This window comes from Lampetra planeri, chromosome 6 (genome assembly GCF_965212315.1).
Source record: "Lampetra planeri chromosome 6, kcLamPlan1.2.h2, whole genome shotgun sequence".
Lineage (NCBI taxonomy): Eukaryota > Metazoa > Chordata > Hyperoartia > Petromyzontiformes > Petromyzontidae > Lampetra > Lampetra planeri.
In genome coordinates this window covers 4946249-4968135 of record NC_136112.1, presented here as the reverse complement: position 1 = coordinate 4968135, position 21887 = coordinate 4946249, and the positions used below count along the sequence as shown (strand labels likewise).

General features: G+C 42.3%; 1 protein-coding gene across 1 annotated transcript in view; it reads right to left on the bottom strand.

Annotated features, from left to right (window-relative positions):
- LOC144719429 (transmembrane protein 132C-like) overlaps nucleotides 1-21887 on the bottom strand; it is an 83541-nt gene that overhangs the window by 22994 nt on the left and 38660 nt on the right. The window contains exons 4-5 of the mRNA XM_078595329.1: nucleotides 14107-14250; nucleotides 7895-8100 (exon numbers count right to left, since the gene is read on the bottom strand). Coding sequence (XP_078451455.1) covers nucleotides 7895-8100; nucleotides 14107-14250 — 350 coding nt within the window. The remainder of the gene's footprint in view (nucleotides 1-7894; nucleotides 8101-14106; nucleotides 14251-21887) is intronic.

Here is a 21887-nt window from a genome sequence, read left to right as displayed (position 1 = left end):
GACTCCAAGATACATATTACAACGGTCTGCCCAATACAATCACGATAACATTCTCCTTCCCTATCATGCAACTTCGGGTTAATGGGAAAAACTATTTTGTTTGCAGATTATATTTAATGAAGTTGGACATCCTACTTTCCTTAACGGACTCTTCCTCTGGTATACTCTCAGTACAACAGTGATTTAGTTAAATCGTGCAGTGGACACATATGCTATTGATTCTTGGTGCTATAATCACGTTAAGAAATATGTTTTTGGTATTATCCTTTCCACTTTGTTGTTATATGTATGTAACTTATGTGCACGTGGTTTCAATTATGAAAAGATACCAACGCTGTGCCGTTATATTGCAGTTTGAGTGACTCTTGTGAACACAATTAAATCGAGGTACGTCTGTTTACATTTGTTCATTGTAAAATTTACGTCATTCAAGGTTTTTTTTACTTGACCCTGCCTGGCTTCAATGGCTGGAATGAAACGGATGAATGTAATCACATAATGCATCATACGTACATACGTACAGATGACATTGTCATTCAGACAAAATACCATAAGGGGGGGGGGGGTTGACGCGGTCCATCATGCCTCTCGGTTGATAAAATAACGTACCACTTTGTGAGCAAGGAGCAGTGCTTGCCCCGCAGATAAACACAGGCCCCACCATAGAAATGAGGAAGTTCCACCACTGGCTTGGGGCTATAAGCAGGAGACGAACGCACGCTAATTTGAGCAGAATTACAACTTTGACTAAAGCACCAAAATGAAGCTATGCCTGAAAGTTCCTTACCAGTAGGTACCGTTATTTTGCAGAGCTAAAATCATAACAAAACAAAGAGCGGCCAATATGAAAGTCATTTATGTGGAAACCCCCCCATCAAAATGTTATAGAGCATTGGAGATTTTGGGGAGGCCTTCTCAGAATGAAATGGGTTCGGACTTGATTTGAAGCTTTCGTGACTGCAGGGATTACTCTTTGGTTATTTCGGTAAAGTAACGTAGAAAGAAAATAAATTCAATAATAGAATACGACGTTTCGATTGCAACACAAGCAGTCGTCATCAGGTAGAGCTAAATTTGAGAGAGAGACAAAACACAGACACGGAGACACACAGACAGACACACAAGCAGAGAGAGACAACAGAGAGACACACAGAGAGGGACAGTGTGTCTATGTTGTGTGTTCTATTATTTAATTTATCTTCTTTCTACGTGACTTTACCGAAAGAACCAAAGAGTAATGAAATGGGTGTTTTCATATCGCTTCACTCAACTAACATTCCAGGGGTAAATGAATACCGCTCAGAAATTAACCTTTTTCATTTCACCTTAGTGTAACTGTCATACAATGTTGATTAAAGCTGTGCGTTGCGTGTGTACACAGCAAGGCAGTTGGATGCTCAGGTGGACTTGTTACAGCTGTAGGGCTGTTACAGAGAGCCCGTTATGCATGGCAGCCTATGGTAAACAAGCACAGTGGGCGGGGCTACGTCAGTGCACGGGCAGGTGCCCTCTACGACGTCCGCGCTTCGGACGTTACGATCCCCCGGGGCCCCACCCCTCAGGGAGGGGGGTGTATAAAAGGGGAATGTATCGGGGGGCTCGGGAGTGATGTTTAGCTAAAGAAGAGGAGGCGGAAGACGTCTGAGATAGAGCCCTGGACTCCCCCTGGTACGCCGTCCTTATCAGGACCGCGCAGGCTCGAGCCAGTGGCGTGGTACCAGAGCCAGAGCCAGTGCTGGTCTGGACTCTGGGTACCGGGCCCGACTGACCAGTGTCGGGCCAAGATAGCCTCCCCTAGCCCATTAGTGGAGGACTCAGAGGCAGGCTAAGGTTAGCCTAGAGGTGTGTCCTCAGATAGACGGGTGAGGGGGCCGATACCCCCTCAATTGTGTATGTCACAAAGTTGGTATTCAAATAAACAAGTGTGCCTCCAACTCCGGTGTCAACGAGTCATAAGCGTTACTACACAGCGTTAAACCACAAGCAAAAACACCTCTGGGGGCCAGGTGTGTCATCACTGCTCGAGCGAGTGGCTTGCGATCGGAAGGTTGCGAAGTTAAAATGCTGATTGGAGGTTGACTCAGCTCATCATTCCTTCGGGGTTGATAGAATGGATACCAAGTCAACAGTGCTTTTCCTCGAGATATACTCGCCCCCGCCATAAGAATGTGGAATTCCCACCACTGGTTTATCATTGTAAACAGGCGATGAGCACTGCCTGCATGCCCATTTTGAGCAGCGATTTACTTTGCCTGGACTATGATACCTACATCGTTCGTTCCATCACTTGTTTTTTTGTAATGACTTAGAATGCACTTCACCATTTGACAAAGGTGATACAAGCTCTTGTTTTTTTCAGTAAAGTCACGTAGGTAAAAAAATGAAATTAAAATTAATAGAAATAAAATAATAATAAAAATCACGACCTTGCGTAGGAACCTCCTGGTTACAGATATACTCGCCCCCGCCATAAGAATGTGGAATTCCCACCACTGGTTTATCATTGTAAACAGGCGATGAGCACTGCCTGCATGCCCATTTTGAGCAGCGATTTACTTTGCCTGGACTATGATACCTACATCGTTCGTTCCATCACTTGTTTTTTTGTAATGACTTAGAATGCACTTCACCATTTGACAAAGGTGATACAAGCTCTTGTTTTTTTCAGTAAAGTCACGTAGGTAAAAAAATGAAATTAAAATTAATAGAAATAAAATAATAATAAAAATCACGACCTTGCGTAGGAACCTCCTGGTTACACACAGCAAATCTGGCTGTGACGGTCCCACCTGATGACGGAGACTTGTGTTGCCTCCGAAACGTCGTGATTTTTATTATTATTATTTTATTTTTATTAATTTTTATTTCATTTTTTTACCTACGTGACTTTACCGAAAAAATAAGAGTATGAATCCTTGCAGTCACGAAAGCTTCAAATCTAGAAAGGTGAAACAAGTTGATGTAACTAATCGGAAGCAACGTTATCAGACTTCAGCAGTTTCAAAATCGTCCGCAAGAATATACATTGAATTGGTAAACGGAAAATAGATTGGTTTAGTTGAATACTCTTCTATTGGTTTAGTACTGGTAGGAACCTCCTGGTTACACCAGCCCACAGGGGATTATTGTGTCCGTCCGTCCGTCGTGCAGGGAGGGGCTGGGTGGGGAGGGGCTGGGTAGGGAGGGTGGGGAGGGTGAGGCTGGGTGGGGGGTGGGAGGGGTGGGGCTGGGTGGGGAGGGGCTGGTCACACCGTGGTGCCCTTATAAAACTCAACGTTTAACCTACTCACGCCGGCTTGTGCCCGCCCTCACAGTCGGGCATATTTGCGGAATACACCACGCCGCCGTTGACCCTGGCCATTGACCGAGCAACCCAACGTTCCTACCAGCTCCCTCCGCAGGAATGTGTAATACGTAGGCTTCTCCACGAATCTGGCTGTCGTCTAATGACGATGCTAATTGTAATTGCTGGCGAAACGTCGTACTCGAATTGTAAATGTTGTGGGTTTACTTTCCAACACACCAGTGTGCTGTACTCGTAACACATTTACCTGCTTTGTTTTGCGTGACAAACCTTCCTAATTGGCTGTCTGGTGGTGGCGGGTTTAACGACACGTTTATATTTACGTGATCTAACCCTAAAAAAACCCCTCTATTATGGAACATAGTTGATCTTATGAAACATGGGATAAAAAGCCAGAAATGCATCATAATAAATATTTTTGACGAATCTAATGTGACAATTGGGAATTATAAGTAATATAATTAATCGCTAATTAACATTGTGCATATAATAAGATTATGCAAAGGTTAAGTCGAAATTATGAAAACAAGAATATCTTTTTTTTCTCTAGCAAAGGAAAGAATATTGTATTTTACCCAGATGGCCTTTTAAGTCTCCAAAAAAAAAATCACCATTGATGCACTTTCTTTCCAGTAAATGGAAAACAAATACCACATTTTTAGTTTAAACTGTGATTGCCTGAGGATTTGCTTTAACAGCTCTTTTTACTGACAATCATTTAAAACACATTTATTTGCCAAGGACAATATTGAATGAAGAGACTCCACATATGTTACATTTCTGCACTGGCTGTAGCTTAATAAGAAAATCGATGCATTGTCAATACGATTGTTAAACGTGCGAAATCATGATCATCATTAACATTGCCACGAATGCGACATTTTTCCTTTGCGGATTTTCGCGAGATATGTTTGCCTCGTCTGTATTCTCATTTTCCAGTATCCAGTGCAATAATCGGAAAGACCGATCTTTCAGCTACAATTCATAGAATTATTCTTGTTGGCAGTAAGTACGCCTTAAGATAAAACAGTCTTGTCACAGGAAAAAAAGGTAATTTTAGGTCATCTCGAGTGGTTGTACTTGCAAATGATCGATTAAGCTTCATTGGCTGAGCCCCACTTAGCTTTCTGACCCTCACATTAAACGATAGAGTTTTTGCTGCATTATCACCTACATTTCTGTACTGTGCAATAACATCGATCTTTAGCATCTAGCCATATATTGGTAAGCTACATTATTTTTGTTTGAATAAGTGCCGTCCATTCGAATAAATATTATTTCTAACATTTATATGATGGATACAAATTTTAAATTTACAAGTCTTTCCCACCAAAGATTGCTGATATAAAAACCCTTCTAAGACAATTTGGCTTATTTTTCTACTCTGGCCACACACGTCTTGGCGTACTCACACTTTAACCCACCACGTGTGACCTAAAAATTGACGAACTCTGGCATACTCTTCATGTCCCTGGTGCAGTGACCAAACAAATATTATCACATTTCACAGCACACACACGTCTATGCCAGCCGTTGCCATGACAAAAAAAAGCAACAATAATTTTGTTTTCGTACAATAAGTTACTCAACATCTACGGATGAAATGGGGATTCACATACATTATTTCTCCAACGTACTAATGGGTAACATAGCAATCGTATTTTCTTTTTCCTTCAGAGGTAACGCCACGTAATTGGACGACCTGCAAGTGTAATGTTTCCTTGGATAGCTTTCGTGCCAAGTGAAGAAAACAATCACCTAACACATTCTCAAAAAAACAATCCCACCTCTCCCTCCCTATTCCGTATCTTATTTCCTTATAAAACTCGAGTGAAAACACACATTATCTACCTTTTTAAAAAGCCGTATCATTCCCCCGTACAAACGGCAGACCTCTCCTTTCGTCATTTTCACACCTTGGAAAGTGTTTCAAGTAGAAATTACGGCTGGCACAGGAAAGCCACTTGGTGGTTCATTCTTGCCAAGCCAAAATGCACCCATGTCCCCCCCACCCCACCATTGGCGTTGCCCGATCATATCTGGATTCGAATAAACGGCGTCCATTTCACGTAGATGACTAATGCAAGGATAGCGATTAAGTGCACCTCACCTTTTTCACATTCCATTTGCACTGTCCTTGAGTGACTCCCCGTGTGTTTCGTTTACTCGACCGTTAAATACCTCGTTTGCTAGCCGTGCGATATTCAGCAAGGATCTGAAGCTCTTCCTCTGCAATGAGAACCCCTCTTCACGACGGTAATTGGTTCCACGAAACCCGCCGTGAAGTGATGTGGTCGTTAATCGAGGGCAGGCCATATTCACTGCTCGACGACGCATCTATTTTTACAAATTTCTCACGTTTATCAATTATTTATTTCTTAGTTAATAATCTTTCCTCACTTGGTCGCCTTTATTCGCTAGCACTTTGGGAGCCTTAATTGTCGATTCAATTAAAGTTTCAAGCCAAAATACACCAAGAATACGAAAAGAGATGTTTACACTTCAAAGCGCAACAGACACTGAATGTAATCAATGCCCCAACGCTCATGAATGGACGTTGCTGATTGGCCGAGGCCCGGTCAGACCACGTGGGAGCTCGCCGATTGGCCGAAATTGGCAGTCGCGTGTTCGTCGTAAGCCCGCCGTTAACAGGGGAATGGTCGTTAAGCGAACACATTGAGCTTCATGGAGGCACTACACAACTATACACTGCACTACTATACACTACCCACTATACACTACACATTGGGCTCTATGGTGGCACGCCGTTAAGCGATTAGTCGTTAACAGGCGTGGTTGTTAAGAGGGGTTCTACTCTACACTACTATACACTACACTATACACTACACTACTATACACTACACTATACACAACTATACACTACACTACTATACACTACTATACACTATACTACTACACACTACTATACACTACACTACTATACACTACACTACTATACACTATACTATTATACACTACACTATACACTACACTACTATACACTACACTATACACTACACTATACACTACACTATACACTACAATATACACTACTACACACAACACTACTATACACTACACTACTATACAATACACTACTATACACTATACTATTATACACTACACTACTACATATTACACATTGGACTCTATGGAGGCCCGTCGTTAAGTGATTAGTCGTTCATCGGGGTGGTCGTTAAGAGGGGTTCTACTGCACGGACATTTTTGTCCTGGTTTCGTTTCTCGCTGTGCTCACGCACGCCGTTGGACTTTTCCCTCTTAAAATGCCGGGAGTCTGGCTAAAATGGGATCATCCATGTCACAAATTGCATAAAACCTAAACCTAGTTATGTTTAAGGTAACGTTAAAATACATCAGAGGTGGGCTGGGAGAAGGCTCATGTAAATTATATAGTAAACCACTGCAGTCTGCGCTTCTTCAGTGGAGCAGGAATAGCAAAAACTACACAAACCCTCTCATGAAGCCCTATCATGACCAGCAGACCTAGTCATTGGCATTTAGCTCCTCGATATATTTCCACAGGGAGGAATTGATGTTGGCACTCAAAACAACTTCTTCTTTCAAATGGTTTCATTGACCTAAAAACAAAACCACTGCGTAAGCTATTTTCACATCGAATAAACTCGTGTATGTATGTTGAACTTTAGCACCATCCGCAGCCAACTGTACTAAACGAAGGTGCAGAGGAAGGACAGCAACATAACACAAAAAGTACTTCTAAAGAAACTGAGCTTTCAATATCGATTTAAAAGTACGTAGCTCCAATGGCTTCCAAATATCGCAAGGAAGAGCGTTCCAGATGGCCGCAGAACCGCATATGAAAGCGCGCGACGCTATGATCGTCTTTGTCTGATGGCTAAGCCAAACTCCGTTGGCTACTGCGAGGATGACCGGAGCGTGCTGGGACAGTGGTTTTGCACGCTGCACTTTGAATGCGCTCGCCTCAGCTCAATTCCAGGCCACGGGTAACATCAGTTGCGGGGACGACATCTGAACTTGTCCGGGACCCCCCGCCCCCTTCCATCAACTCACGCTGATCAGCGACAGCTTTCTTTATGGACAAAGCCAAAAGTCGAACAGTTCTCTGGTCTGCCACTGGTGAGACGAGGCCCTAACGAAGGCTGTCTCTGGTGTAGAACAATCAGTTTCAAAGACAATGCATATATAATTACCAGAGCATGTTTGTTTGCATGTTCACCACAATCACGTGTGATTAATGCACACTTGATTCCTTGCAAAAGGTATATATTTGGTGTTTTAACATCGTAACACCTGCTTAATTGCCAGAATAGGTAAAACATATTCTTATTTTTCATACTTTGATACTGACAATAAAGGTCCCACGCTGATCAGCCTGGTAAAAAAAAACATAGCTGAAAGGTGTGGAGAGAGCTTCATCCAGCAGTGTATTGAAAAATGGTTGTGAGTTATTATTAATGTTTATAATTATCATGAAAGATAAAAAAAAAATGATTCAATGTGGTGTTGGAACCCGTGGTCACAATGTCCATCACGATGCCACTAGGGCAGACGAACACACAAAAATGAAGCAATAATGAAATGCGTTACCCTCTCTTGCCAATGTTGGGCACCCGCCAGTTCTTGATGGGGTTGAGTATGGTGTCAGAGATCTGTATTTGCAGGGGCAGCTTGGGCATCCAGACGGTCAGATCCAGGGAGGCGCGCATGTGCTCGTAGCTGACGTGAACGCGAGCCCGCGTGGAGCCCTGTCTCTCCTTGCCGTTGACGTACGCGTACTCGCAGCCTGCTGACACCTGCACAGAAATACCGACCAATCTGGCTGCGACTCTGATAAAGCAGTCTTTTTTCTGGACGTTTGTGTAGTAATGCTGAAATTAACCCACGACGAACATTAATTTTATCCCATTATAACATAAATAAAGAAACATATTTTAAAAGAAGAATTCAAGCACAGTAATATGATTATGTAGGTTTTCGCAGTCGGGATGTGCAGCTCTCCAAAGTGTTTATTCTGATTTATTAGAAATACATTAAAATAAAACAAATTACGACGTTTCAATTGCAACCCAAGCAATCATCATCAGGCGGGAAAACCACAGCAAGAATTTTTTTTGCTGAAGTGGGAGCAAAACAAATAAAAAAAATATTGCTGTGGGTTTCCCACCTGATGATGATTGCTTGTGTTGCAATCTAAACGCCGTGATTTGTTTCATTTGAATTTATTTCTAATTACGTGACTTTACCGAAAGAACCAAAGAGTATGGATTCCTGCAGTCACGACAGCTTCAAATCAAGGTTGTACCACGTGTTATTTGGCACAATGTCCGACGTTTAAATTCCTGAAGAAGTTGCCAGCTTGTTGAGTGAAACATCGGACATCATGCCGAACAATACGTGGCACAGCCTGCAAACGCATCGCGATGGATTGGAGCAGATGGCCAGACATGCCAAACGAGCGTGATGGTCAAACGTGCTTTAAATATGCACATCGAGTTGACATCTGTTGGAGAATGAAACAATCGCACCATTTTACACATCTTACTCATCGGTGGGTGTTTTTTCAAGACAAGGCAAATAAGCACACGATGCTAATTCGAACGATGCGCTGCTTTTAGGTCATCTCGAGCTGCTCAAAGTTGTGCTGCACATGCAGAACAACTCACCGTGTACTCTTCTCTGGAAGTACTATTTTCCGTGTAGCGCATTGTTTTGCTCACATTACATCATTCATTTATTGATATGTTTCTTAAACATACTTTTTTAAAGTTGTGATTTTTTTCATATTGCTTCCATGTGAAATTGTGGGGGGGGGGAGATGTCCTTCCTGGGCATGAAATTTGTTCAGGGATTAAATTATGGTCTCTGCCGCACCTTATTCTTCAGAGTCATGAATGGGCCACAAGAGGAAATGTCACCAATTCAATAGACGGTGACCGTAAAAGAATATTGCTCTCGATGGCATTTTCTCCTCCGTGTTAAGGCAACGGTAACCTTTGTTTCAAGCAATATTTACATTTTCACGGCGATACTGCTAACTTCAGCGCACGGTCGAGATTTAAAGGGATATAAAAGAATTAGCGGGTGGTAAAAGAGGAGATTTATTGAGATTATAATACAGTGGCATACTAGCCAAATACAGTTTCGTAGACCTGCGAGAGAGACCGGTTGCATGAACGAATTCTGGTGCGTGGGGCTTCGAGAAAAAAACGTGCGTTGTTGTACGTAGCAGCCGGCATGAGTTTAAAAAAAATAAAGAAACCCAATGATTGTATTCCGTGGACCCGTTACTCTTGGAAATGGCTCGGCGCGAAAAGAATGATAACTTTCGCGTTATTATTTTATGACCGTGGCCGGGGCTGGTTAATAAGGGCTTGGGCACGTGCGACTGTTTTCTGGTCAGCTCGCAACGCAGCCCTCATTTGTAACGGGACGGAGGTGGCGTGTGGGGGCAGCAAGCCTCCTCCACGCCCACCGCCACGAGAAATGGAATGGAGCTGTTTTCCAATTTTTCATTGACACCTTGATCGACGACCCCGGCTGGTCAGACGGGCGAGGTTACGTCAGGCTAAGATTATAGCTGTGTAGTAAAGGAAACAACTTGATTCGGCCATTAATTACCAACGCTTCGGAAAACACATCCATGCGTTCACACACACACACTCATTTTCTCATACACGCACGCGCGCGAAATGTCCCATTTGACGCTGCTTATGAGGTTCATTATTGCTATTTTCATCACGACATGCTATTTCTAGTTGAGCTCTGCACGTGTGCAGTGCCTTAATTACTGACATTTCCGAAAATTTGGCTTGTGGCTTACGGGATGCGAAGTAGCAGCTGCATCGCAGAAACAATTGGCACTCGTTAAACGAACTGGCTTCAGCTCTTTCAGAGGGAGGATCCCACTACATTGGAGAAGCACTGGTGTGGAGTGGGGCTGATAATACGTTACCTTGTTGAATGGTTTCAATATAGTAGATGAAAGGATGGCAAACGTTTTAAGGAAATGGGCCCAATGGGAGTGGGGGTACGGGCATTTTTGAACTCGGTATGAAAAGTCCTGTTTACGTTCCAGTTAATTGTAAGAGGGGCCCATATGTCCAATAAAGAATTGGCTAAAAGTCACAAAACATTATTTTGAGACCCCCCCCCACCCCCGTGCAGGGAGGCTCAATATTAAAGTAGCACCAGATGCAACTCATACAAAATACAAGTTGTGGGGCGACCAGTGTGTGTGGCTCTTGCATAATGGGCTAGTTCACTAGGGGATTATTGTCGACATGCCGTGTTTCACTGTCCCCTGTTTAGATCAGACTTTGTTGCATTTAGCAGATGATAAAAAAAAGATTTTTGTTTAAACCTTGGACAATACAATTCTAAGGGGGTGATACATACATATGGCGCCTTTAACCCACGGCTGAAATCGAACACTTTCCACACGTTTGAAACACAAATCACATTATAAACAAAAAAATCTTCAGAATGCGTTTTCACATCGTAAAAATGTTTGAGAACTAAAAAAACCAGCAACAAAGCCGACCTCCTTTTGTGACACGCAGTTAGTTGTTGCTTTCTTTCACGTTCATTATTACAAACAAACCACACGATCTTTAAAATGAATCGTTCGTGGCAACACGTTAGGGTGTACACATGCGGTCCATCACGCGTGTGGGATGGGACCCCCCCCCATCCCGCTCTCTCTCTCACATCGTTGTGTGTGACACGCTGACACATGCAACAAGGATTCCAGCCACTGATTAAGGAGAAATGTCACCCCGCGCTTGTAGCGTTCAGATTTTATCAGCTCAAAGCAGATTGGAATTACTCGAGTAGGCTCCAAGATCACACTCGCCCAGTAAGTGCGATATTGATATACGAGCGGACATTTTGTCGCAGATAAAATGAAATTCAAACCTGTTGCCACCCAGTGTGCCACTGCATTTTCACAGTGTATATTGTTTATATGCAGCATGAAACATTACATATTGCCAAACTGCCGGCATAAAGCCGACTTTACCCAACAGCGTAGATAGATCAAACACCAGTATATGAAATATAGGGCGCCGTGTACTTCTGCAAGCAATGCGTACGAGGTAATGTATACATGGTATGACAAGCATTACATTCCAATACATTAATTCCTCGAAGCGACATGTTTAGGTTATGAAAAGAATCAAATTTGCAACAAACCGAAGCGACCTCACAAAAATAATAATAATAAAATAAAGCATTCATATCTGCAGTATATATACATAGCAGTGATATACATTTGAATATAAATAAGAGTGAAAGATAAAATGACACATTTCTTTGCTGCTCGTGTTAATTATACAAATGAGTCATTTGTCAATTTTAATGTACACGTTTTTTTAAACTAGAAATTACGCTTGCTATGAAAGTCACAGGCATGCTGTCCGCGTGCATACGCACTCTAACACACACATACCCACTCTAACACACACATACCCACTCTAACACACACATACCCACTCTAACACACACATACCCACTCTAACACACACATACCCACTCTAACACACACATACCCACTCTAACACACACATACCCACTCTAACACACACATACCCACTCTGACACACACATACCCACTCTAACACACAGATCAAAGATCAAAGATCCCCCATATAGCCTTAACAGACTGTAGGGCAAGTGCTGTTAGCGAGCACCTATGAAGGCCAGAACGGTACACGAGGGGGTGGGTGGCCAGCACCACGCCCGACCGCCTTTGTCTCCCTAGTGGCAATGTTTACACACCGCACCAGGTACTCATTTGAGGCTGAGTCGACCTAGGGGAGGCCCGGGACCGGTTCAGATAATCGTCACTGGTGTTGGCCGTGAGCGGGAATCGAACTCGTGTCGCCAGGTTCATAGCGCAGCGCGCAAACCGCTGTACTATCGCTCCCCACACACACACATACCCACTCTAACACACACATACCCACTCTAACACACACATACCCACTCTAACACACACATACCCACTCTAACACACACAACACCCTCTAAGACACACATACGCACAGATACATATAAAGATATAACGTTTGAGTGACCAGTTGTGTTTATCGCTAATATGTTTGGCGTGTTAGTTAGGGCCGAGGCAAAGGTTATGTTGGCTATAATAGATCACGCAATTGAAAGCGTTTGTTTATTTATAACACTTTTATTTATTTAGCCCCCTGTGACATTCTATTTACGTGTTTAAACAAACACAGAAATTAAACAAATACGTGTTTCGAAGCTTTAGCTCGCCTCAAATACTGCTAAATAAATCATGCATATTTCTTATGAACATTGAATAAAGAACGATGGCCGTAGGAAGAAATACAAATTGCTTTATTATGTTTTCAGGCATCAACATTTCGTAAATGGATGTCAGGTATAAGTGCTAAGTTATGCATTAGCGAACATCAGGATTACTCACAATCAATGCTGCTGCTTGGCCTTAATCCTCAATTCTCTTCTTGGTGAAGATAATGAGATGGGTGGAATTGTCTCTTCCACAGCTGTCAGCATCCAGTCTTTTTTGTCCGCTACTTATCTTCTCAGCTTTCAATTCTAACCTATCCAGGGTCTTAAGCACACGTGACTTTAATAATCTTTCGAATATTTCGCTTTATCTTAACAATATTTGTGGAAACTGTCTCAGTCTTCGAGAGTGAAAAAGGTGTAGGCAGGCCTTACAGACCTGGGTCGCCTAGCATCTTTAAAAGCTCTCTCAGGTCAGATATGTCTTGTCATGCACAAGACTAACCTACCTTTTGTCAGGTGTGTGTTGGGTCACAGGGTTTTATCTTCCTAAGGACCATCAGATTAGAACAGGTGAGACGCCACTCTGAAACTGCTTGAGATGGCTGCACATATATACGTGTATAAGCCCGATGATTAGTGTTGCAGCATTGCACGAAACTCAAGCCAGAAGAAGGTGAATTTTAAAACCTGTTGGCAGGAGTCAATGTAGCTAATGATGTGAATACACTATTATGCTTGCATTGAAAAGTTTTATTTCTAGTTGCTGGACCAAAGAAAAACGCAGTGAGTACATGAAATTGGCCAAGCCGGTGACAAGTTATTACATTTGTTGCAAAAAAACCTGACCCTCTGGCTTCAAAGAAATCATTGGTATATTTGGTATTCATGCCTTTATTATAAAGCAGAGCTATAATAAAAGTGCTATGTTTCACATGCTATGGAGATGGATAACGTCTCCAGTAGTTTCACAATATCTGGCTTTACCCAATGAAATATTTCACGAGTAGTTTTCAAATATTGCTAATTCAGACCGTGGAGTTGGACACACACATGGCCTACTCATTTTTTATTTACGTCACGGAATCTTTAACATCTGCGGAGAGCAGACAGCGGCGTGCGTTTTGCGGTTAATACACAGCGTGCCCGCTGTATTGGGGCACCGCGGTGTGGAGATGTTGACTACCTCGCCAGGTATACAGGAGATCGTCAGTTCAATCCTGACCCTGATGCCTGTATATTTGGAGTTTGCACGTTATCCCCTTGTTCGTGGATTATTCTATGGCTCCTCGGGTTTTCCCCTCCACATTTAGAAACAACATGGGTTTAGAGTATTTGTCCGCTAGAAATGTCCACACGCGATAAGCCACTTTGTTGACCTATCATTTGTGGCCAAGTCGCCTCTGAAAAAGAGCTACATAGCGCCGTGGGCCTTATCCTGGTACAATAAACCATAGTTTAGTTCATCGAACAGCGGACCCTCGCAACGAGCGGCTCACGCTCCGCCGAACCACTATCACCGTCCGCACCTTGAGCACGTCCTCGTCGAGCGAGTAGCACTGCGCCTCCTCGGAGACGTCGGTCACGAGGCCGCTCTCCTCCACGACGAGCACTCGCAGCGGCAGCGCCACGGTGCGGCCCGTCAGCACCGCCGTGTTGAGCAGCTCCTCCGCCTGCGGGGAGCCCGGGTCGTTCACGCGTCACACGCACGCCGCCGCCGCCGTCGTCACCACCGACGCTCTACAACAAAGGTTGTCCATGCACGAGCTCCGTCTGGTCTGGCCCTCCGTGTGTGTGTCTGTATGTCTGTCTATCTGCCTGTCTGTCCATCTGGCTCTTTATCCGTCCGTCTGCCTGTCTGTCGATCTGTCTGTCCATCTGTCTGATTATCCCTCTGTCTGCCTGTCTGTCCATTTGTCTGATTGTCCAGCTATCCATCTGTCTGTCCATCTGTCTGATTATCCATCTGTCTGTTTATCCATATGTATGCCTATCTGCCTGTCTGTCTGTTTATCCGTATGGCTGCCTAGGAAAATGGGGTCACGATAACTCTCATTTGAGTTTATTTGATTTGTTACACATCCAGTTGCCCGGCTATTTTGCAAGGGGGAATGTCAACATTGCAGAGAACGAGTACAGGGTCCTTAAGGAATATTGCACATGTGCATGAACAAACAAGGAAAAACTGAATGAGAGCAAGAGACGACAAAAAAAAGTTATGTGCAGATTCACGTAATAGCTATACAGGGTACTTCAAATAAATGTGAACACTTTAGAGAATTTGCAACAATACCACGAGGAAATGTGCCTCCGGGCTCTTGGGACCACCTGGAGAAGATTCCAGGCACGTGTTGACAATGATGGCGAACAAGTGGAGACTCTTTGATTTTTGTAAGCCATTAACATTACATTTGTTATAATGTTAAAGTGTATTATCCGCTGTTTTTTCATTTAAAACGATAGTCCCATGTAAGTGTTAAAACATTTTGAAGCACCCTGAAATTTAGTCTTACCTGGATATAAGGAGTTTAACACGTAGGATTTCTCGACCAATATCATCCATAATAGAGGTTTTTGGGTTAAATCGCGTACTAGTGACGAATTGGCCACGTTCTGTTTACGTGACAGCCCTTACTAGTTGGCTGTGTCGGGTGGTGGCGGGTTTTAACGACACATTTATATATTTACGCGATCTAACCCAAAAAACCTCTATTATGGATATAAGCACATGCGAATACAAAAAAACAAATGCACAACGTGAGAACAAGAGGTGGCAGAATAAGTTAGGTGCATGTGCAAATAAGCTCTCTATTTTGGTTTAATAGGGATGTGGGAGTGATGATGATGATCAAATATGAACCAAACTTTCCGACAGACTAACGATTTTCAACGAATGTTTAAAGTGTTAATGCATGGGCTCTGCTCGTCAAGTCTTTTCGTCTGTAGCATGGGGTCACGATAACTCTCGTGACGACCCCATATCAACAAAACATCACGACGGAACACCAGCAGTTTGTTAATGATGCATTCCAACTAAGGTTTTACGCATTAGCCGTGTCTGCCTGTCAGTCTGTAATGTGGGGTCATGATAACACTCGTAACTATTATGCAATTTGAACGTACATTTTTCGTGTAAAGTTGTGTTGCTATTAGGAACTTATCCCGTTGGAAAACCATACAAATTGATCAAAGGGTCACCCAGAATTATTTGGAGACATAACCATGCAAAAAAACAAAACACTATGAAATTTGCAAATGCCTTTTCAACTGGGCTTCCTGACTGCTCGTTAAATATTTCTGAAGACAAATATATGTTTGAAAGCATGACGTAAGTCTCCGGTACGCATAACTTTTTTTCCTCTTTGTTTTATTTTATTTATCTTGCAGCAAGCAAAGGCGTTCTCGCAAGTGATTGCATATTCTGCGACGCGACCACTGCGAGGGGAACAACTGGCGTGTAATAGCCGTGGGATGGAAATCGATAAAATCACCCACTGCAGATACCAATAACGGACACCTGAGAACAATAGGAATGCGGTGATTTCATTACGCGCTTAATGTTTGAAGTCTGCAGTGGCAATCTGCAAAGTTATCATGTTCCTGTCTGAAAATGTTCTTTTCCCTGATTACGTTTTCGACAAAACCAATATGCATTTGTTATTGTCTGGGGATTATGGACAATTTCTGAGTGCTATTATGCATTTGCCGAAAAGACTATGCGATGCATTTAAAATGTTTTCAATGGTTTCTTGTCACAAGCAGAGTTCACATCTTATGATAAACAAAACAGTATAATACTCCCACGGCTAATCTTTACTGGAATTGTTCGCAACGGTCAAGAATTATATATATATAAAAAAAAAACTAAATCCCGAGAGGCAAACTGTTACAACACATTACAGTAATTTAATATGCAGCAAATAAAATTAGGCCAAGTCAAATTATGGCAATTCCTTTGTGGGACGTGGGACATTTACGGGAAAGGAACGAGTGCAGATGCATCTAATTTGTGAGGGCGTTTCACTTGTTCGCTTGACCGTCAGGCAAAAGTGAACACAACAACGCACTTCAGATAAATTAGTCGCTGAGAGAAATACAATGTGCAATCATTAAAATGTCTATTAACAAAAGTGTTTCCATTTGATTTTTCATGATAATAAAATGATGTGCCTAGCATTATTGCTCGTAGATCTACAGTACACAACTATCTGCTTCTGAGAATGTGTTAGCAATCTATGGTATTGCTCTACTCATGTACAAAGTTATAGCATTTATCATACATGCCTTTCTTTGTACCAGTATTAAACAAAATGTAGTATTCTAATCCTGAGAGACGACGAGTTGTAATAGCTATAAAATGTTTGAAAACATTTTTGAAATAAAATGATATATTTGGCTGACATGATAAATATCCCATATAGTCTTAATCATAAAAAATACAAAAACATTACAAATTATACATCGGCACTAGTGATGGATCAATTTCAAGTAAATACTACATGCTGGCATTGATCGTAACGGTAGAATACCATTGCATTGGTAAAGTGGGTTTCCAAATGACGCTGCCTTGTATGTGTTGATTAACGGTAATTAAGCGGTTCTTACAAAGTTAGATAACAATTGACCATAACGAGGAGCACATTAAAAGTGATTTGAGGAAATGTCAGGTCTAATGCCGCTAATGACGTCTTTCAGGTCAGTGTTCAGGTAGAATTAAAATTGTCCATTTTTAATGAGTAGTACAGCCTCTACAAGTGATCGGCACTGAATGCTAATGAATGTTTCGAGAGAAAAAAAGGCACTGAAAGTACAATTGTATTCTTTGTTTCAACGATGCATGTAAATTCGCGTTCAATTGCTGGCCCAAAAACAATGTATATAATAATTTTAATAATTTAAAGGAAGAAACATCGTAACAATGAAACGCGATTCATCTCAAACTTTACAAATGGTCAGGGACATAATTAAGAGAGCCTTACATCAGTTAATTAACTCCAATAAGATTCAAATTTTCAATGGATAAAGCATGCGCGTGGAAGAATTATTATTGTATAATAAACCTATAATATAAATAAATTATCCCATTTCAGAAACACATTAACACTAATCAGCTTAAAGCAAATGTGCAAAGGATGGTATAACAGGTCCTGCTATTTAGTGGAGTGTGTGATCTATACAGCTAACCTGATAGCGTAGCATTAATGCCGATACAAACCCTCACCACGTGCCACTGATTTGTGTGCAAATGATCTTTAAAAAAGTATTAATTTTATGGTTTGACAGATTACAATGGACAACGTTTACCAAACCACCAGTGTGATTATTGATGCGACTGTAATTGCATTGATAGAAAAGCATTCCAATTTTAAATCATGTCTCGTTAAATATTCGAAATAAATCAGTCTGGCAGATCAAATTTGATGTTGCATAGTGATTACATTTATTGGTGACCTTAAATAAGTGGTGAAAATATAAAAAAAAAATGTCTTAGTCGTGTTGTAGAGGAGTCAGTATTTGCATCCTTAGAAAATTAATTGTTGACTTTTTATATCCTGCTACACAGGGGGATGATATTATTACGAGCATTGTTATGCAAGTCCAAGTCATTGTTATGCAAGTCCAAGTCGAGTCGCAAGTCATCAAATTCATAACTCGAGTCTGACTCGAGTCCAAGTCACATGACTCGAGTCCACATCTCATAGGTGGGACAAAGTCATTGTTATGCAAGTCCAAGTCGAGTCGCAAGTCATCAAATTCATGACTCGAGTCTGACTCGAGTCCAAGTCACATGACTCGAGTCCACATCTCATAGGTGGGACAAAGTCATTGTTATGCAAGTCCAAGTCGAGTCGCAAGTCATCAAATTCATGACTCGAGTCTGACTCGAGTCCAAGTCACATGACTCGAGTCCACACCTCAGAGGTGGGACAAAGTCATTGTTATGCAAGTCCAAGTCGAGTCGCAAGTCATCAAATTCATGACTCGAGTCTGACTCGAGTCCAAGTCACATGACTCGAGTCCACACCTCAGAGGTGGGACAAAGTCATTGTTATGCAAGTCCAAGTCGAGTCGCAAGTCATCAAATTCATGACTCGAGTCTGACTCGAGTCCAAGTCACATGACTCGAGTCCACACCTCAGAGGTGGGACAAAGTCATTGTTATGCAAGTCCAAGTCGAGTCGCAAGTCATCAAATTCATGACTCGAGTCTGACTCGAGTCCAAGTCACATGACTCGAGTCCACATCTCATAGGTGGGACAAAGTCATTGTTATGCAAGTCCAAGTCGAGTCGCAAGTCATCAAATTCATGACTCGAGTCTGACTCGAGTCCAAGTCACATGACTCGAGTCCACATCTCATAGGTGGGACAAAGTCATTGTTATGCAAGTCCAAGTCGAGTCGCAAGTCATCAAATTCATGACTCGAGTCTGACTCGAGTCCAAGTCACATGACTCGAGTCCACATCTCATAGGTGGGACAAAGTCATTGTTATGCAAGTCCAAGTCGAGTCGCAAGTCATCAAATTCATGACTCGAGTCTGACTCGAGTCCAAGTCACATGACTCGAGTCCACATCTCATAGGTGGGACAAAGTCATTGTTATGCAAGTCCAAGTCGAGTCGCAAGTCATCAAATTCATGACTCGAGTCTGACTCGAGTCCAAGTCACATGACTCGAGTCCACATCTCATAGGTGGGACAAAGTCATTGTTATGCAAGTCCAAGTCGAGTCGCAAGTCATCAAATTCATGACTCGAGTCTGACTCGAGTCCAAGTCACATGACTCGAGTCCACACCTCAGAGGTGGGACAAAGTCATTGTTATGCAAGTCCAAGTCGAGTCGCAAGTCATCAAATTCATGACTCGAGTCTGACTCGAGTCCAAGTCACATGACTCGAGTCCACATCTCATAGGTGGGACAAAGTCATTGTTATGCAAGTCCAAGTCGAGTCGCAAGTCATCAAATTCATGACTCGAGTCTGACTCGAGTCCAAGTCACATGACTCGAGTCCACATCTCATAGGTGGGACAAAGTCATTGTTATGCAAGTCCAAGTCGAGTCGCAAGTCATCAAATTCATGACTCGAGTCTGACTCGAGTCCAAGTCACATGACTCGAGTCCACACCTCTGATTACGAGGATAATTATAATGGAATAAGTAATATTCCGGACCAGGATCTGAACTCGTGATATTTCAACTTTATTGAATCACTGCGAATATCGCTGCTTCAATACTGCAGATGTTGCTAGATTGCAATAACTAATAGTTTCACCAATATGCTGTCGCTAAGCCCAGGTCACGTGTTTAGAAATGTTACACAAAAGCCTGCTCACGCGGTCTCTGCCAAACGGCAGCGGTATCTGAGCCACACGAGAGAATACAACATTGTTGGACCAATATTACAAAAATCTGCTCAAAAATCATCTTTTGGCTCAAAGGACCATGTAAATGCACAGACTGTTATCAACTCAGCTACGTAAGCTACCTAATTGGATTGCTCAATAAACAAGACCCCTAAACATTCTTTGGCGATGTCAAAGATGATCCTATTTTAAGATGGATTCCACGTTCGAGCTACGCATGCCTATATGGCCTGAATGGCAATGTGAGCGAATGGTTCTTACGCACATTGAGAAATGCAAAGTAATGGCTCTCCTCTCTCCCTGCACGAGAAAGAACAGGCTGCAAGCACATTGAGCATAATTTAGCATGGGAAGTCACCGAGCTGAAAGGCAGCCGCCACTCAGGCTGAGGTTTGCTTTGGGGGTCGATGCAACGACGCTCATATTTGCGACGAAGCCAGATTAATATGTGCGTGCACGCATCTCCTCTTGCACGCCTCAACACATCCTACCAAATAAACCGGGGAAATGGGGGTAAGCAGGTTGCTACACCCGGGATACAGCGGCTACCAATTGAATGGATGATTGACAAATTAGAGGGTTAGCCAATTTACCATCCGAGCCGACACGCAAACTACTGTACGTGAATACGCTGCACTGTTTTACAATCTCACACCTCTAGAGGGATTAACTTAATCACCTATTTAGTCAGGAGATTAAAAACGAAATGTAGTGTGTGTTCGTCGTCTTTATAAGGGCAGAGCTGTTCCTATCAGCAACGGATGGGTCCCGATCGTGTTTCCTGGCTCGCACCCTACGTGGTTTCGGCACAATGTTCCGACGTTCCGTTCCACGTTGTTGGGAAGCTTATTCAGGAGCAACACGCGGTAGAACACAGAGCGCGCATCAGGGAAAGCGCGTACAGCACCTCCGATTAGCACGGTTTTGGCTACGTATGGTGCGAAAGAAGTCCAACGGTATATTAGACTTTGAATATTTATACTGGAGGAATCCGATGAGCTCTGAAGCTCTTTGCACATATGTTCAGTATCCATTAAAACCTATGCAGGTAGTAACACAGTCTCTATTTTGTTTCTTCTCAAGGAAATATTTGTGGAGTCAAAGCTCCCCCTCTCTCTGCGGAAAATTGACAACTCCGCCGTACTGTGCTCCATCAATGCGTGTTTGCATTTGGATTGTGTGAGCAATGATGTGCACGCTGGTCATCAATAAACAATAACACCCTTAACCGTAGTTGGTTAATAGGATAAATAAAATAAAGTCAGGTATTTATTGGTTCTAAAGTAAATCTAAAAAAAATAGTTGTCTTAAAGTATATAAATAAGTAAATAGAAATTACACGCCTTCGTTCAATGAAAAATATTTGCCAATATTTGTTGTAACTAATGTTTCGTACGACGTCATTAATAAAATGGTTAGGCTATTGAAAAAAAACCAAGTCCACCCATTTCATTGTGGTTGATGAGATCAGTTCTATCTTACTGTCACTGAAAGGGTTTTTTAATTGAAATTCATTAGGAGGTATTGATGTCATTAAGATAGTTCACGACAGTCCGCTATCAGGCCGCTATGTAAACACATTGTCTCATTTATAAAGCATTTTACTTGCCACCTGACCCATGAAGAACTAATTTTATTGTCTGGTTATGGATGAATTTATATAAAAAAAGCCACCATTTCAATTGGACGGTGTGTGGAATAATTTACAATTCCTCAAAATGAGGGGATGCAAGATATGCGATAAAAATACATCCTTGCAAGTATTTGCAAATGACTTATTACAATAGATGGGTTTCAAGGCATGCAATTAATGTGGGCAATTAATTCGAAAACGACAAAAGGATTAGGACAACGTAACAATGCACAGCAATTATGTAACTTTCGGAACACGGGACGCCCTTGCAAAAGAGGCGATGTTTCACGTGTCTCAGCCGGTTTATTTCATCT